At 41.7% G+C, this 17,970-nt stretch overlaps 1 protein-coding gene across 1 annotated transcript in view; it reads left to right on the top strand.

Annotated features, from left to right (window-relative positions):
- dgkb (diacylglycerol kinase beta) overlaps positions 1-17,970 on the top strand; it is a 568,450-nt gene that overhangs the window by 517,389 nt on the left and 33,091 nt on the right. Inside the window, exons 21-22 of the mRNA XM_033045582.1 lie at positions 5,412-5,532; positions 10,957-11,017. Of these exons, the coding sequence (XP_032901473.1) occupies positions 5,412-5,532; positions 10,957-11,017 (182 nt within the window). The remainder of the gene's footprint in view (positions 1-5,411; positions 5,533-10,956; positions 11,018-17,970) is intronic.

Genomic DNA, 17,970 nt, shown 5'->3' on the forward strand with positions numbered 1-17,970 from the left:
GCCGTGTGTTGAGAGTTGACACATCGGCCTGGCATTAACCCAACATTAAAAAAGCTTAGAATAGCTTCTGGAGGAAGTCTGTTACACATTTTGTTGCATTCTGAGTACAAAAGCTACATATTTGGTAAGTTCATTTCCATTTAGTCATTGAATAAGGCACACCAATCCTAGCTTTCTTAAGGGAACTAAAATGGTCTGATGATTCACATATTTATTGGAGTTATAACATCGACAATTTTCAACTTTAGAAATCAGTACTTATTCACATCAAACTTGGATTTGAAATCACAACAGGTGCCTTTTTACAAAATTATGAGTTATACATGCAGTGGGCCCCTGATGAAGTGAGGCCCCTATATCAAGTAGGCCCCTGATGAAGTGGGCCCCCTTTGTCTCCTGGCAACCAATATTTTTAGACCCAGTCCGCCATACATGCACACAAATGACCCTTTATCCATCAGCTCAAGAGAGAAAAACACTTTCTGGCTGTTATCAATGACTACAAGGATCACACCATTCTCAGTGTCAGCCATTCTTCAAGTGTGAAGCACACCCAGGTGAACTGCTTTTTATATGTGTAGAAATAAAGGTAAATAATCAAAAATCCACAAATGTAGGTCTTGGGAATGCTGAGGTGTGGTTGTTGTAGGTACTGCTTGCCATTGGAAGCATTGGATCATAATACAGACCAATACTGAATCGATACCTAGTACCTGGGTACCAAGAGACCATTTTGAACTATGGTGTAAGTGAAAAGAAACTAAATATACAATGGTTTAACAACGAGGGATTTGGGTGTCCTTACCTCCTTATTCTTCACGTATAGCAGCTGCTAAAACAAAAGTTGATTTAGTAGACATAACAGATTCGCACTTGAACTGCACTTTGATAAATTATTTGCCAACACTCTCTGTTTATTCTAATCAATTGCAGGAAACTTTTAAAGACCAGGGACCTCTTCTCAATCCCGACCTCAGATTTTGTCTGCATCAATTGTGCATGTTGTTTTTCTGTGACTGCATGGACTTCCTTCACATGCTCTAGTTTCTTCCCAAATCCCAGGTGCTGATAGGTTAATTCTCTACTTAAAATTGCCCCTTTATGTAGGTTGATCACAGAAATAATAAAACGGAATTGAGTCACACTTATGAATGAACAGGTTTCAGGATTACAGGGAGATTGATAAAAAAATACATCGATAGATGCTCCTGAACACATTATCAGTGATGTAACCTGGGGTTATTGGGTGTTTCGGGTCTTTCAACATCAGACACCCTCACCCAGGCGACCCAGCCGTGGTTGATCAGACCACGACTTGTGTTCAGGTGGCATTCGCTCCTCCCCATGGACCTCCTCTCCTGATCCAGAGCCATCTCGAGGCCTTCTCCGCTGCCTCTGTGGTGTTCTTGATGGCCCTTCTCCTTGCCACTCTGTTGATGCCCAGTGCACTCAAGGCTTTGTAGAGCGATTACCCTGCAAAACCTCTGCAGCCAACCTCGATGGGCTTACACCTTGCCTTCCAGCCCTGCTTGCGGCAGTCTATGACCAGTTCTTCATATTTGGTCATCTTCCTCTCGTGGGCCTCCTCCAGGCGGTCCTCCCACGGCACTGTCAGTTCCAGCAAGACGATGTTTTTGGTCGCCTCTGAGACCAGGAGGATATCTGGCCTCAGGGTGGTCGTGGCAATGTGCTGTGGGAACTTCATGTGTTTCACCAGGTCTACGGAAAGCTGCCAGTCCTGCGCAGTCACCAGGATTCCTGATGGATTCCTGGCTGCTGTGGTTCTTGGCAGCCGTACTCCGGCCTTCACGAATGTGATCATCTGGGTGGTTCTCGTCTGCAGCTGCTGATTCCCATGCTGATGGCTTCTGCAATGGGCTTGAGAACCTGGTCGTGATGTCATGTGTACCGGCCCTGCCCAAGAGCTTTTGGGCAACAGCTCAGGATGTGTTCCAACGTCCCCTTGCCTGAGCATTGCGGGCAATCTCCGCTTTGCCCCAGATGAAGAAGTTCGATGGGCTGGGCAGGACATCATACACTGCCTGGACCAGAAACTTGATGCGCTGTGGTTCAGCCTGCCAGAGCTCAGTCCATGTGACTTTTCGGTCCATGGCCTGCTCCCACCTTGTCCAGGCTCCCTGCTGCCTCAATCCAACTGCTCTGGTACACCTCTCCTCCTCCACCACTGCCCTCACTTCCTCCTGGACCCCTTGGCCTTGTCAAACTGGGGAGATGGGAAGATTCCCAGGCCTGCTCTTCCCCGAGTCACTGCTCCCACCAGGACTCTGTGGCGTATCCGGGACTCTGCTTGCAGCACGGCTTCGCCGGCTCTCCACTTCCTCCCAGTTTTTACCTCCACCCCTGCTTGAGCCACCTTGGGGCGCTGGAGTCCCTGTACATCATCACCCCTCTGGCCCGAGTCACCTTGAACTCCTCCTCCAGGGACTTCAGGGGCAGCTGGAGCTTGGTGTTATTTCCGTAAAGGGCGATGCTGCTAAGGTTTCAGGATTACAGGGAGATACTGGGACACATCATGGACCTGATGGACTGAATAGCCTCCTTCCAGTCCAGAAGAACGGTGTTGATCAAAATGTTGAATGTCCATTTCCCTTCACACAAACTGCCTGTTGAGGTACTCCAGCAGTCTGCTTTATGTCCAACATTCCAATATATGCTATCTTTTGCATCACCATGGCCTCCTTCTGTGTTGATATATGCATAAGATTAATATGTGCCTCTCTAAACGTTGAGATGGCATCTTTTAGTGTATTTTCCTGACAGATGGCCAGCTATCTTTAAACCCCCCCCCCTCCTACCATTAAAATTAGTTTATAGGCTTAGTGAAACGATTTAGCTAAATAGAAGAACATTAAAATGTGCCACAAATGTATAGAAAATAGGTGCAGGAGGAGGTCATTCGGCCCTTCGAGCCAGCACCGCCATTCATTGTGATCATGGCTGATCGTCCCCTATCAATAACCCGTGCCTGCCTTCTCCCCATATCCATTGACTTCACTAGCCCCTAGAGCTCTATCTAACTCTCTCTTAAATCCATCCAGTGACTTGACCTCCACTGCCCTTTGTGGCAGGGAATTCCATAAATTCACAACTCTCTGGGTGAAAAAGTTTTTTCTCACCTCAGTCTTAAATGACCTCCCCTTTATTCTAAGACTGTGACCCTGGTTCTGGACTCGCCCAAAATTGGGAACATTTTTCCTGCATCTAGCTTGTCGAGTCCTTTTATAATTTTATATGTTTCTATAAGATCCCCCTCATCCTTCTAAACTCCAGTGAATACAAGCCTAGTCTTTTCAATCTTTCCTCATATGACAGTCCCACCTTCCCAGGGATCAATCTCGTGAACCTACGCTGCACTGCTTCAATAACAAGGATGTCCTTCCTCAAATTAAGAGACCAAAACTGTACACAATACTCCAGATGTGTATCTGGGGGTATGTAAAATGCCATACAACCTGATGTTTACCCTATGCTTTGGTTTAGAACTGTTGTCCCTTTAATGTTCCTGTGTTTTGATTCATTCCCTTGTGTGAGCTTATTGATAATTTCCTGAAAGTAAAATGAATGAATCTAAAACTGGTAGCCTCTGACTTTAATGCTCAAATTTACAATCACTGCACCAGTAGCATGAATGAGTAAATCTGTTATTCTTCTTATCATAAAAATATAATGTGGCATACAATATTGCTACATATGTAATTATAAACTCTTTGTTTACTGAACAAAAATGATTACTGCTATTCTTTATAAAACAACAAAGATTTGAAACTTGCAAAGAATGTAGTAGAGTGTTCCCAGGTGCTCAACAGAAGAGTTGCCAAGTACAAATTGACAATGAGCCACATAAGGAATTATTTGAGCAGAACCCTAAAATGAAACCGAGGCAGAATCCTTATTTAAATTCAAAAATATTTAGATCACAGCACCATCAGGCTCTTGAACACTTCAAGTACGAACTAAACTATGAACGACGAACTATCTTGTATCAGGACGTTGGGCTTTTTTTGTACTAATTTAGGGTTATTTTGGGTTATTAATTTATTGATTTAAAAATATATATTTATCATGTTATCTATGAGCACTATGTTTGCCGCTGTTATGTTGCTGCAAAGAATCATTTCATTGTTCCGTATTTGGTACAAATGACAGTTAAACACTCTTGACTCTTGAAACCAGCAATGTCTTTAGAACATCACATGAGCAATAACATGTATTTTATTCACCACAAACAAATCATTTGCTTTGAATCAAATAGTAACATTTTTCTTTTGCATAAATGTTCAATGTTATAATTCATGACAAGTTATACCACCAAACAAAAAAATGAACAGAATTCCATTTCTGATCTCTGCAACTTTTATACCAATCTGGTATGCAAGTATTATGTACTTCCATTTGTCTTTCAACCACGCTGTTTGTCTGCATGTATATTAAATATGTGGTGTCTACCTGTTGCTATTAACATTAATGTATTGGCAAATTCTAATTTCTAGCAGTCAAGTACATGACCAGTGACGAAATTAGTTATTATTCTACCTGATGTGCATTTATCTCTCTTTTTCAATTTGAAACACTCGGGACACATGTTTGAACAACTCCGTTTGTTAGTTCAATATTTTCTGCGCCAAAATAATACATATTAAAAAATTGCAAACATAAATGCATCAATTACTCATTGTGCTACAGAAGATTGATTTTGCCACATTCTTTCTCCACCTTATCTCCTTAACACATGTTTTATACACAGTTTTTTCTCAATTTATTGGCCTTTTACACATTGCAAGCTGTTCATACCATGATCTTTTCCTGAACCTGAAAAATCTAATCAGGCATTTCTGTTTACATAGCGGGACAGGCAGCATCTCTGGAGGGAAGGAATGGGTCGAGACCCGAAACGTCACCCATTCCTTCTCTCCAGAGATGTTGCCTGTCCCGCTGAGCTACTCCAGCATTTTGTGTCTACCTTCGATTTAAACCAGCATCTGCAGTTCTTTCCTACACATTTCTGTTAACATTATGTGGAATGCGTTAATAAAGTTAATGGACGGTAATTTTCTGCTATGAATTTGGTCCCCAAAAAAACATGCATACCTTTGAAGAATTTGTCTCCAGATTAATTGAATTGATCATTTTAGAATGGATTTAGAAATTTGATTCAAAACAATTTAGAATTTATTGATGTGAAAAGTACTGTCTAATGGTAAAATTGAAATTTAATTCCAGCTATTTGTAAATTAGGAGAGCTGAACGGTCTACGTTTGTCTGGCCACAACAACAAAAAGGAGCATTGAAAAGTTTTGCAGAGTGTGAAACGGAGAACTTTTTGATAACTATCGTATTTTGAAAGCATGGTTGCATTCCTGGATTATGAATTTTACCATCTATTTTTTCAGATGTAAGTGACCAGTTGTTTGAAGTGATTGGTCTGGAAGGGGCCATGGAAATGGGACAGATCTACACCGGGTTAAAAAGTGCAGGAAAAAGACTGGCTCAGTGCTCCTTGGTGACCATCAGGTACAATTCAATCTATCTCAACAGTCCTAGAATGAATGATAATGCATATGGTCTGAAGTTATTAAATAGCACTATGTTAAAATCTTTTATAGCAAAATTCACCAGACTTTTTCCAAGTAAGCCCACAGTTTTTAATCCAGCAATGATAAACCGTGGTCTGTGGCTGCCTGATGAAGGCTGATTTTACTTCGGAGTCACGTGAGTGACTACGTGAAGAACCCGCTTCCAACGCATGCGTGTCATATCGCTACACGCATTGCACGAGTCAACAGGAGGGGGGAGGACATCCCCCAGTAACGGGAGAAGAAAAAAGGACCAGCAAAAGGCAGGTAAGGACTCTGCATTTTTAGTTTACACAAATGGACAGAGCAAAAACGAAGCGGTCTGCTAAAAAGCTGCCCGAGAAACGCGTTGTAAACGTGGATGAACGGCAGAGACAGCAGCCGTCGGCTCTAGAAGCCTCGGTAGAGGAATCAGCTGTGCCAGAAATCATTCTGGCACCGACGAAACTTACTTCCCGGCCGGGAGGCAAAGTTCAAACTAAAACACACCATCCAGAAGAGCCCGACTTGGAGCAGCAGCGGGCGACCAGCCCGTATCAATATCGGACCAGGGCTGAATGGGTGCGGCAGACGGAACAAACCCGCTATGGGTGGCTGCATACGGAGCAGCCAGGAGAAACAGCTGACCGGGAACAGACGTGGACCAACAGTCAGGACCGGTGTGGCCAGCGGCGGGATGAGGAAAGCCCGCAAACCAGCACCCGTGAGTACCGGGGACGGGAACAGCGGGGATACAGAGAAGAGCAGCACACTGCTGAAAGGCTGCAGGAATGGGAGCAGCCAAAAATAGCAAGTGCAGCTCAACACAAAGACCGTCTAAAGGAGCTGCTGGAGGAGCTCCTTCACAGTGGCAGTCCCATGAATGTGGAGACTAGCCACAGTGGGCAGGCAAGCCCCATATGGGTACCCCGTGAGGGACCCCCTGAAATCTCGACCTCTTCGGAGGAGAGTGGGCAGGACCCTGATGGGCCAGACCCTGATCACACAGCTTCCCATGATCCTGAATCTGCAGAAAAACATACACTGCTGGACATGGTGGCGGATTACTACAAACCAAGTCAAACAGGGGCAGACTTGGATTCCAGGATGGCAGCCAGTATTAACTACATGTCTGGCCATCAACTCCAACAACAAATATTCACAGAGACACTGGCCAGACATCTGCCACCTGGTAACTGTGATGCATTACAAATCCCCAGTGTCAACCAATGCATTTGGAAGCATATGGGGAGGGACATCAGGAACCAGGACCTCAAAATCCAGAAAACCTTAAAGGGGCTTACGGCAGGGATCACAGCCTACACCCGCACCCTGGACAAAACAGAGCTAACTAAAGACCACCAAGACGCACTAGCTCTGTTTTGTAATGTACAATATGAGCTGAATAGCATGCGGAAGGCTGCTATTCAGCCGACACTGGATCCCAAATACGCAACAATTTGCAAACAAAGAGCCGTTAAAACCTCAACCCTTTTGTTTGGGCAAGACTTGTCCAAACAGGTCAAGAAACTGGACGAAGAAGCCAAGACATTGGGGCTCATCAAAGCCAGCACGAAGGCTTATTTTGGATCACGGTACCAGCCACATGTAAGACCGATAAGTGTGGCTCATACCAGTGGCACTGCCAGAAACCAATACAACCCACGGCAGCCTTTTTTTTTAGGGTATGGCCAGGGACGGCCACCCTGGAAGATGCGGAACCATCAACCTCCAGTACAACCTCGAACACAATCAATAAAAACAGAACCCCCCTTTTTAAAAAAAACAAGAAAATAATACAACCACCAGTAACCATGGAGCTACGTGGGTGGGGTTCTTTTGTAAAAAAGGGACCCACGACGGGGGGGGGGGGGTGGGAGGTTGCAATACGACAGTTATGAATGGTGTAAAATCACTACAGACTCGTATATTCTAAGCAGTATTCAGGGTTATCTGATAGAATTTACTCATTCCAATAAACCCCCAGTACAACATACACCAGAAAGGCATTTCGTCCTTATAAAAACCGAACAATCTAAAGCCCACATGGAGCTACAACGATTGTATACAAAAGGTGTGATTGAGCATACTACTCATGAACAATTAAAATTTGTATCAAACATATTATTAAAAATAAAAAAGATGGGGGTTGCAGGATTATCATTGACCTTTCAACCCTAAACACATTCGTTCAATATGTTCATTTTAAGATGGATACCTTTGTCACTGCTAAAGAATTAGTATCAGCTGGTTTCTATATGACAAGCATTGACTTAAAAGATGCATACTATACAGTACCCATCAGAGGGGAACACAGACGGTAGTTAAGTATAAATTGATACCAGAAACTAATATGGATTATCTAGGATTCACCATTAACACGGTCAATATATTAGTAACTTTACCAATAGATAAAGCCGCAGCCCTACAGGAGGATTGCAGCGAGCTTCTTAAACACCAACAGACCCTCCATTAGAGGGTAGGCCGGATAATTGGGAAGATTGTGGCTACATTCCCGGCCACACATTTTGGGCCATTACATTATCAAAATTTGCAAAGAGCAAAAATTAGAGCACTCAAATTTAACAAAGGTCATTTTGATAGACCTATGGAGCTGCCTACGGAAGCTATAATTGAACTACAGTGGTGGGAACATAGCATTAGGTATTGCTCCAACCCCATCATTATGGACAACCCGTCTATGGTATTACAAAATGGTGTATCCAAAGAAACATTTGGATATCGGCAACATACCTACCAGGTAAGCTAAATTCAGTGGCAGACACCAGGTCACGCAAATTTAATGAAAACACGGAATGGATGTTAAATAAAAATGTATTTGCTGAAATTACAGCAAAATATGGTAGACCAGATATTGATATCTTTGCGTCCAGGCTGAATCACCAATTACCAAGGTATGTCTCCTGGAAACCAGACCCTGGGGCAGAAGCTACAGATGCTTTCTCACTGCATTGGGGGAAATGGCGTTTTTTATGCTTTCCCCCCATTCTGCCTCATCAACCGGGTACTAAGGAAAATTCAACAATATTCGGCATCTTGGATTATCATAGTACCCGATTGGCCTACTCAACCGTGGTATTCGGTCATACAGGGGATGGTGTTAGAACCATGTTCCATTATTGGACATAGCCCGAATTTATTAAATCATCCAGTAACGGAGGGGGCAGTCACCCATGCCATAATACTATGGATTTGTTGATTTGTAGAGTCTGAAAGACCCACTACACGGCATGGGGCTGTCAGACAGGACGATGAATCTCATCACATCCGCACAAAGACTGTCAACACGGAAGCAGTACCTCGGACACATCAAGAAATGGGGCATATACTGCTTTGACAACAACCTCGACCAAAGAGCCAAGAACATTCCGGCCGTATTGGAATTCTTAACACACCTCCATTATGACAAACGATTGGGCTACAGTGCCATCAATAGTGCCAGAAGTGCACTCTCCAATTACCTATCACAAGGAACGGAGCGGCACACGGTGGGAATGCACCCCCTGGTAACAAAACTTATGAGGGGCATATTCAATGCAAATCCCCCCAAAACCAGGTACTCCAAAATTTGGGATGTGGGTGTCGTTTTGAACATGCTGAGGAGCTGGTCGCCCATAACAGCATTATCACTTCAGAAACTGACCATGAAGATGGTTATGCTCATGGCGTTAGTTTCTGCACAACGAGTCCAGTCATTAAGCAAACTGAGCCTGGACTCCTTGATCATCTCACCCGAGAAACTGGTGTTTGTCATACATGAGTTAATAAAACAAAACAGACCAGGCTCATCGGATCAAGTGATTGAATTTATGGCATAACCATATGACAAACGTCTGTGTATAGCAAGACATATCCAATTATACATGGAATATACTAAGAGCATTCGAGGGCAGGAAATGGCTCTGTTAATTTCTTACAAGAAACCGCACAAAAGGGTCACGACCCAAACTATCTCAAGGTGGCTCAAATGTGTCCTAAAGATGGCAGGAATAGACACTAATGTTTTTAAATCTCATTCCACCAGGGCTGCAGCAACATCCGCAGCAAAAATTCTGGAGGTACCCACGGACCAAATCCTCAGAATTGCAGGATGGTCATCCGAAAGGACTTTCCAAAGGTTTTATAATAAACCAGTTTTGGAGCCATCATCATTTTCGGAAAGCATTTTACGTTCAATATTATAATTTGCCCAAAGGGTTATGACTTCAATTAATAAATTGAAGTCATTTTATTTTTTCGTTATATCACACAAGTCTTTGTATAAGTGTGTCTAAAATTGCTAATGATACTCTCTCCCAATACCCAAGGCAGTTGTGAAGCATGGACTCATTCCACGGCATGAGGCCACAGAGCTTTGAAATCTTCACGTAGTCACTCACGTGACTCTGAAGTAAAATAGTAAGATTAAACGAGAACTTACCAGTTTGAAGTTTGATCTGTATTTTATGAGGAGGAACGTTGAGGGAATACGTGCCCTCCGCTCCCACCCTCCTATGATCATATCAAAACTGGTATCTCTTTGATAATCTTACTATGTTAGGTCATTATAGTTTCTGTGACCTCACACCGCTGCTTTGAAGAATGACACGCATGCGTTGGAAGCGGGTTCTTCACGTATTCCCTCAACGTTCCTCCTCATAAAATACAGATCAAACTTCAAACTGGTAAGTTCTCGTTTAATCTTATTATTTTGTCATCCTATGCACTGGGCAGACGGAGAGCTCAATTTAGAGAGTCAGCATAACCAAGTTATTTCTGGCTACAATGATGAAGTCTTCTAAATTTCTTGAGCTGCTTGTTATTCCCGCTCCTACCTTCGGCTCATTAAATCTCAGAATTAATGCAAAAATATTAAAAATGAAAAATCTGTGAAGTCTTTGTGCCAGATTAGAAACTTTTGGGGTAGAATAAAACTTTTAAATTGCCTTTTTATGTATATGTGTGTGTCTTTTGAATATTTAGAATATCTTTTTAATAGATATAAAATCTCCCTCAGCATTGCAATCTTTTCAAGTTAACTTTGAACCTTTAATTAAGGCAAAAATAATACTTGCACCAATGAGCAGTTATACGTCACATTCAAGCTGTCATTCTGATCTTCAAGTCAGAAGAATGCTCCTGACCCAAAACCGCATCTCTCCATGTTCTCCAAGGATAACCCACTGAGTTACTCCAGCACTTTGTGTATTTATTTTGTAAACCAGCATAAAACACAAAATTTGTCAAATTGGACAGTGCATTGTGAACAAAGCCATTCCTGGCATAATTATAATGGGTATGTAAGACCAGACCTAATACATAAAAGTATTGAAAGTTTTTGTTGTAATTGTAACAGGAGCTCTCGTGTGACTTTGCTTTTCAGAACCAGCAAGTTCCTACCAATGCAGATTGACGGAGAACCTTGGATGCAAACCCCTTGCACAGTAAGACATGTTCACGGTGACATTTATTTACGCAAAAAAAAAAATATCAGGTTCTTAAACTGGCAAATCCTAGAAGGGGACTTTCTTTTGAGATTTTTTACAATCTGACAAAGTCCCAGAGCACTTACAATTAATTAAATGATAAGAATGCACAAGGCATGATTAGAAATTTGCAGATTACTCTAAAATAGATGCCTTCATAGAGAGTGAAGATGGTTATCAAGAATTACAGCGGGGTGTTGATCGGAAGGGCAAGTGGGCCAAGGAATCGTTAGTGGAGTTTAATTCAGATGAATGTGACGTGTTGCATTTTGGAAAGTCAAACCAAGTCAGGGCCTTTACAGTGAATGTGGGGCCCTGGCGAGTGCTTTAGAGCAAATGTCTCTTTCAGAACGCAGACTATTGGTTACACTGTGAGAAGTCATTGAAATTGACAAGCAAGTGCAATGATACTCTATTAAACAATGTAACAAACAGCCTTTAGTATTTTTAGCTTGCTGTAACAAAAATACATTTTTAGCTGTTAAAAATAACTTTGTATTTGAAAACAACTCGTTGTTTGATGGAGTGACTGCTGGATGATTGGAATGAATCCCTTCCTCAGTTGTAGTGGACAATTGCCAATAACGGACACCATTCCCCTTCTATGGTCCATAATAACAAGGGTTATCTGTAATTTCATAACAGGAGAGAAGGAACTGTTACTGAATCTGGTGGCACATGCCTTTAAGCTTTTGTATCATTTGCCTGACAAGAGGAGGAACAGGGAATGATCGGGTGAAAAAGGTCCTTAATTATATTGGTTGCATTCGCTAGGCAGCCTGAAGTGTAGATAGTCGGTGGTGGGAACGCTGGTCTGTATGATGGACTGAGCTACAATTCTCTCCAATTTATTGCGGGCTTGGGCAGAGCTGTGGCACCCCAAGCTGTGATAAACCAGATAGTATGCTTTCTACCGTATATCTGTAGAAGTTGAAACACTGTTGGAGACATGCCAAACGTACTTAGTCTCCTAGGTGACGTTTCGGGTCGAGACCCTTCTTCAGACTGATGAAGTTATGATGTTGGGATGCTTTTTTGGCCATAGTTTCAATGTGGTTGGTCCAGGACAAATTATTGGTGATATTTACACCTAGGAATTTGAAGCTCTCAACCATTTCCACTTCAGCACCATTGTTGCTGAATAGGTCTTGTATTCCACTCTGTTTCCTGAAATAAATAACTAGCTCCTGCGTCTTGCTGGCATCGTAGATATTGTAATCGTATACAACTCCTATCAGTCAACTGTTTGAAACATTTGACCAGTGGCTTAAAACTGAGAATTTGGAGTGCTCACTGCAGTCATTAACTGGGCACAACGGGCACTTTGCCCTCAGACATCTTTGCATTAAATAATAATATGGAACAGCTCAGTGAAATTACTCCAATCACCCTGCCTCTTCCATATAGCAATGCAATTCCTTCCTTTTCAAATATTTATCATATTCCTCAGTGATGGTAGTGCATCTACTTTTATTCTTCTTGCAAGTGGAATAATCCAAATCATTTTAAAAAGGTACTATGGAGAAAACAAAATCTACCGGATATATTTCTACCTGGATTTTACATTTAATTTTCTCAGCATATTTGGCAAAACAAAGTTTTGGCAACATTTTCTTTGAGACGATCGGGATGAACTGCTTTCTTGATCAACTGCAGTTCTTCCGGTGATAAAACATTTCACAGTGCTGTTAAAGAGAGCGTTCCAGGATTTAGACTTGGTGGCAATAAAATATTAAAGGTTAATTAAGGTTCAAAGTCAAAGGTTTAAGCCAAAGGTTAATTAAAGGTTCAAAGTCAAAGTGATATATTTCCAAATCAGAATGTAGTGTAATGTGGAGGGCAACCTGCAAGTGATTGCTTGCCCCTGCATCTTCTGCTCCAATCCTTTTTGGTAGGAAGGCCAGTGGTTAAGGAGGTGTTGCCTGACTAGCAATGCCATGCATGTGTAGATGGTAAATACATCAGTAACAGTGCCTTAATTGAATGTATAGGGAGGTTGGTAGGGCGACAATCAAGTGGATTGCATTGCACTGGATAGTGTTGTGCTTTTTGAGATTTCTTGGAGTTGTATCCATCTGGGCAAGAAGAGACTATTCCATCATAAGTCGGGTGTGTGCTTTGTTGTTGGTGAATGTGTTGTGATGTCAAGGTGGTGACTCGATTGTTGTATGCTACCCACCCTCTGAAATGCAGCATTGCCATTTATGGTGCTGCTACGGTTATGTTTCTGGTCATTTGTGATTCCCAGTGTATTTCCCATTTGTGATAACCAGCACTCAGCAATGGTAATGCTATTGAATGTCAAGTATGGGTGGTTGGATTCTGGGGGTTTATTTTAGATGATCCTGCTGAGCAGGATTCCTCTAGTCCTCATGTTCTAACTGACCACCCTCTGCGTTCATTGGATCATCCTTCACAATTGCCATTAAGTCCAATAAAATTCCATCATCAGACACAGATTCCCCTCCACTCCCTCTCAGCATTTGAAAGGGATCATTCACTTTGTGACGCCCTGGTCCATTATTTGTCCCCCTGGGCCACTCCTTGTATAATGGCACCTTCTTAAGCAACTTGCAAGAGACACAACACATGGCCTTTCACCTCTATTTTTTTCTTCCTGCCATCCATTCAAAGCAGTAATTCACTTGCACTTCTTCCAATTAGTGTACTTAATTCAGTGTTCACAATGTCATTAGAATTGCCCTACTCTCTACTAAAGCCATTGACCAACAGACACAATGCCACAAAATAACATGGTAAACATGATTGCTGATAAAAATAACTTATGTGCATTTTTGTTTGCTTCCAATTTAACTTGATATTGTAATGGAAATTTCCAATTAAATTAAGTGTTAACTTTTTAATGTAAAAAAAAAAATCGAACTATTTCTTTATTAGGATCTTTTAATTAATTGTTTAGGGAATTCCCATAGACAGGAATGGTGACTTGTAGGATATGCAGAGCCTCACCTGCATTTTGAACAAACCATTAACAGTAATGAGTCTCAAGTGACCATCCCATTTTTAAATTTCTTAACCCACGTAAGCAGATCAGTTTTGAAAACTTCCAATTGGATGCTGAAGATTTAGAAGTTGGCTGAGGGTTAGTAGGACCTCATTGAGTAGATTCACCATTGGCTCAAAATAAATATGAGGAACATTGAATGAGCAAGAAGAGAACAAAAGAAGGAAGACTGACTGAACTTTATTGCCTTCCGTCACAGTGATCACTGTGGCGGATGTTTATGTTAAGTTCTATCGTACTTTTTAATTGTGCTGTGTTCTTTTAATTGTACGGCTGCATGGTAACTCAAATATCACTGTACCTTAATTGGTGCATGTGACAATAAATGTGAATGTGAATGTGAATGTGAATCTGAGATGATCATCTGGCTTATTTTATCAGTAGCTTCGTCACACAGAGCCATTGAATCTGCTGGGTCCGTTAAAACCACTGACTTCGAGCCAACACTTATTTTTTGAAGAAAGTTGCCAGATCATAGAATTGAATAAGGCTTCACCAGACTGTCTGCATTTTATTTCTATTTTTGATGTGATTTGGGACAATTTAGAAGGATGATTGCAAATTGAAATCATAAATATTGAATTGTTTAAAAGTAATTAATATGTTTTATTTTATTCAGAGCTAACTGCATTTCTATTTTCAGTCCTCTCTTACATTCAGCACGAGTCAGAAAAATTGGCTCAGTTGAGATGATAATGTTTGTCATTGTATCTTTTAATTTACAACACAGTAGAAGTCATTCAACCCACAACATCCACATGCCTGCAACTGCAGTTGAATCGTCCACTTTAATGTGGTTTTCTCCCTATTTTTCATACTTTTCCTTTTATTTCTGAAATTTAATTTGAAACTGTTGCAATATTTGTCCCATTAAACGTCTCCAGTTATTTGCTTCTTGTTTTGATAACCTTCTCTCTGAAACTTTTTCAGCATTTCATCCTCATTCTTCCGCCTATGTTTCTAATCTGTCTCCCTGTTGTCAATTTTGTCAGACTTGCCCAAATGTTATATGTTGTTTACACAATCAGAATTTTTGTATTTTATTGTATTGCTTCAACCTCACTTTTTTATGTTTCTATCTTATTTATTTATTTGTTTGAAATTATTTATTTACATATGCATGGGTTATAGGCACTGCAGAGTCCACTGCATTTAACATAGACTCACACAGCACAGAAACTTCTACTGTGCTGTAAATTCAATGATACAGGCAACCATTGTCCCAATGTTCTCCTTCATCCTTTATCAATAAAATAACTCCTCCTCCTGTTTTACATTAAGCCGCCATCCTGTCCTTTCCTTAGCCATATTTCCATAATGGCTATAATGTCGCAGTTGCACATTCCTTTCCATGCCCCAAGTTCAACTGCCTTACCTGTCAGGTCTCTGAAGAGCCATTGAAATGAATGCGAAGTAATCCATCTTTTCTTGCTCCCAGCTATGCTCAATTCATTCCTTTCTACGGAGCTGGCTGTTATTAACTTCTGACTTCCAGCCTCCCACCTGCCTCACCCTTGCATTGGATCCAGCACCCACTGCCAATCAGGTTTAAACCCAACCAAGTAGCACTCACAAAGTTGCCCGCCTGTATAACAGTCCCCCTTCAGTTCAGGTGCAACCTTTCCCTCTTGTACAGGTGATTTCTGCCCTAGAAGCAATCCTAATGGTCTAAAAATCTTCTCCCTCAACCAACTCCTCAGCCATGCATTCATCTGTCCTATTTTTCTATTCACGCCCTCACCAGCACATGAAAGCAGGAGTAATCCAGCGATTTCTACCTTTGTGGTCCTGCTTTGTAACCTTTTTGCCTATCTCCCAATGTTCACACTGCACTCTTTTCTTTTCTGCCATTATGCACAATGGCTGCTGGCTGCTTGTTCTCCCCCTTGAGAATGTCTATGATGCCATGGGAGGCTATACACCATCATCGATTTCTGTCACAAATCTTCTGTCTGATCCCCTAACTAATGGACCTCCTATCATTATAGCCCTGTCTGACTTCCATGCTGTGTTTCAGAGCCAGGCCTAGTGCCACAGAACTGAATGTAGGTATTACTCTCCTCTGAAGAGTCATCCCCCCGACAACAGTTTCCAAAAGGGTGTACTTGTTTTCGAGGGAAATAGCCACTGGGGATTCCTGAATATTCTGCCTGCTCCCATCACCCATTTACTTTCTACCTGTACCTTAATTGGAAGTATTGTTCGGGCCCTGTGTGGTGGGAAGGGAAGAGATAAAATGACACGTATTACATCACTTGCAGCTGGGGTCATAGTCATACATCATGGAAACAGATCCTTCAGCCTAACTCATCCATGCCTTCCGCAATGCCCCAACTACTTTGTTCCTACCTGCCCATGTTTGGCCATGACCCTTTAAACCTTTCATATTTGTCTACCTGCCCAAATGTCTTGAATGTTGAATGGGAAAGTGCTGTAAGAATGAGTGTGATTACTGGGATTGAAGATCGGACTCCAATGTCACAAAGAGGGCAATTCAGTAAATTGCCAAAAGAGGAAATTATGTCCCTTAGAATCTTGTTGAAGCTGGTGAAAATTGCAAATTATGACGTTCACGCTACAAAATCCACCCGCTTTAAAAACAGTTTCTTCCCCTCAGCAATAAGAACACTCAATTCCCTCCAATAACAGTCAATATTAAGGACTTTTGATGTATACAGTGTCTTGTCTATGGTCTTTGTCTGTTCTTTTGCACTATGTATTGTTGGTGAGATTTGTGATTTGTGATGTGGTATGGATGCACTTTATTACTGTGATCTGTGTTGTTATTAGTGTTAATGTGACTAAAGCAGTGTATCATCATGTACCGAACCCAAATACCACCAACCCTGGTCGTGTGGCAAATAAAGATTCTATCTATCTCAATACTAAGGGTGCTGAGATGAAGGTGAGGATCAGAAGAACTCTTCAGATGCTGGTTTAAACTGATTATACAGACAAAAAGCTGGAATAACTCAGCTGGTCAGGCAGCATCTCTGGAGAGAAGGAATGGGTGACGTTTTGGGTCAAGACCATTCTTCAGTCTGGTCTCAACCCGAAGCGTCACCCATTCCTTCTCTCCAGAGATGTTGCCTGTCCTGCTGAATTACTCCAATTTTTTGTGTCTATCTTTGCCCTGTTCAGGAGTTGCAGTCAAGGATTCTTCCAACTTTAGTTGATGAAGGGTCATAGTTTGAAAGGCTTGGATAGAGTGGATGTGGAGAGGATGCTTTTACTCGTAGAAGGGTCTAGAACTAGAGGTCATAGCCACGGAATTAAAGGATGTTCCTTTAAGAAGGAGATGAGGAGTCATTTTCATCAGAGGGTGGTGAATCTGTGGAATTTGTTGCCACAGAAGCATTGTGGAGGCCGTCAATGGATATTTTTAAGGCAGAGATAGATAGATTCTTGATTAGTATGGGTGTCATGGGTTATGGGGAGAAGACAGGAGAATGGGGTTAGGAGGGAGAGCTAGATCAGCCATGATTGAATGGCAGAGTAGACTTGATGGGCCGAATGGCCTAATTTTGCCCCTATCACATGACTTTGTGGTTTCGGAAAAAGGAAGGCATTTCAGAGGCAGCATTGTGGAGAGTATCATCTTTGGCGTAAATACAACTGATATTTTATTAAAGCTTTATTTCAGACACAGGTCCATATAACACATCAAACAGTACAAAGAATTACAAAGATACATTAAAAAATTGCATATTAGCCTAAAATATATATAAGCTATTGCACCAATGCCGTCTTAGCCTAGAAGTGAATCTATAGCAGCTTTTCAGAGGGCTGACTAGGGCTTCAATTATGTAGTTCTCTGATTTGTCCAGGCGACACATAAAACTAAACATCAGCTGTCTTAAGAGTGCCTCACAGGTTGGCACTCTAG

This window comes from Amblyraja radiata, chromosome 2 (genome assembly GCF_010909765.2).
Source record: "Amblyraja radiata isolate CabotCenter1 chromosome 2, sAmbRad1.1.pri, whole genome shotgun sequence".
Classification (NCBI taxonomy): Eukaryota; Metazoa; Chordata; class Chondrichthyes; order Rajiformes; family Rajidae; genus Amblyraja; species Amblyraja radiata.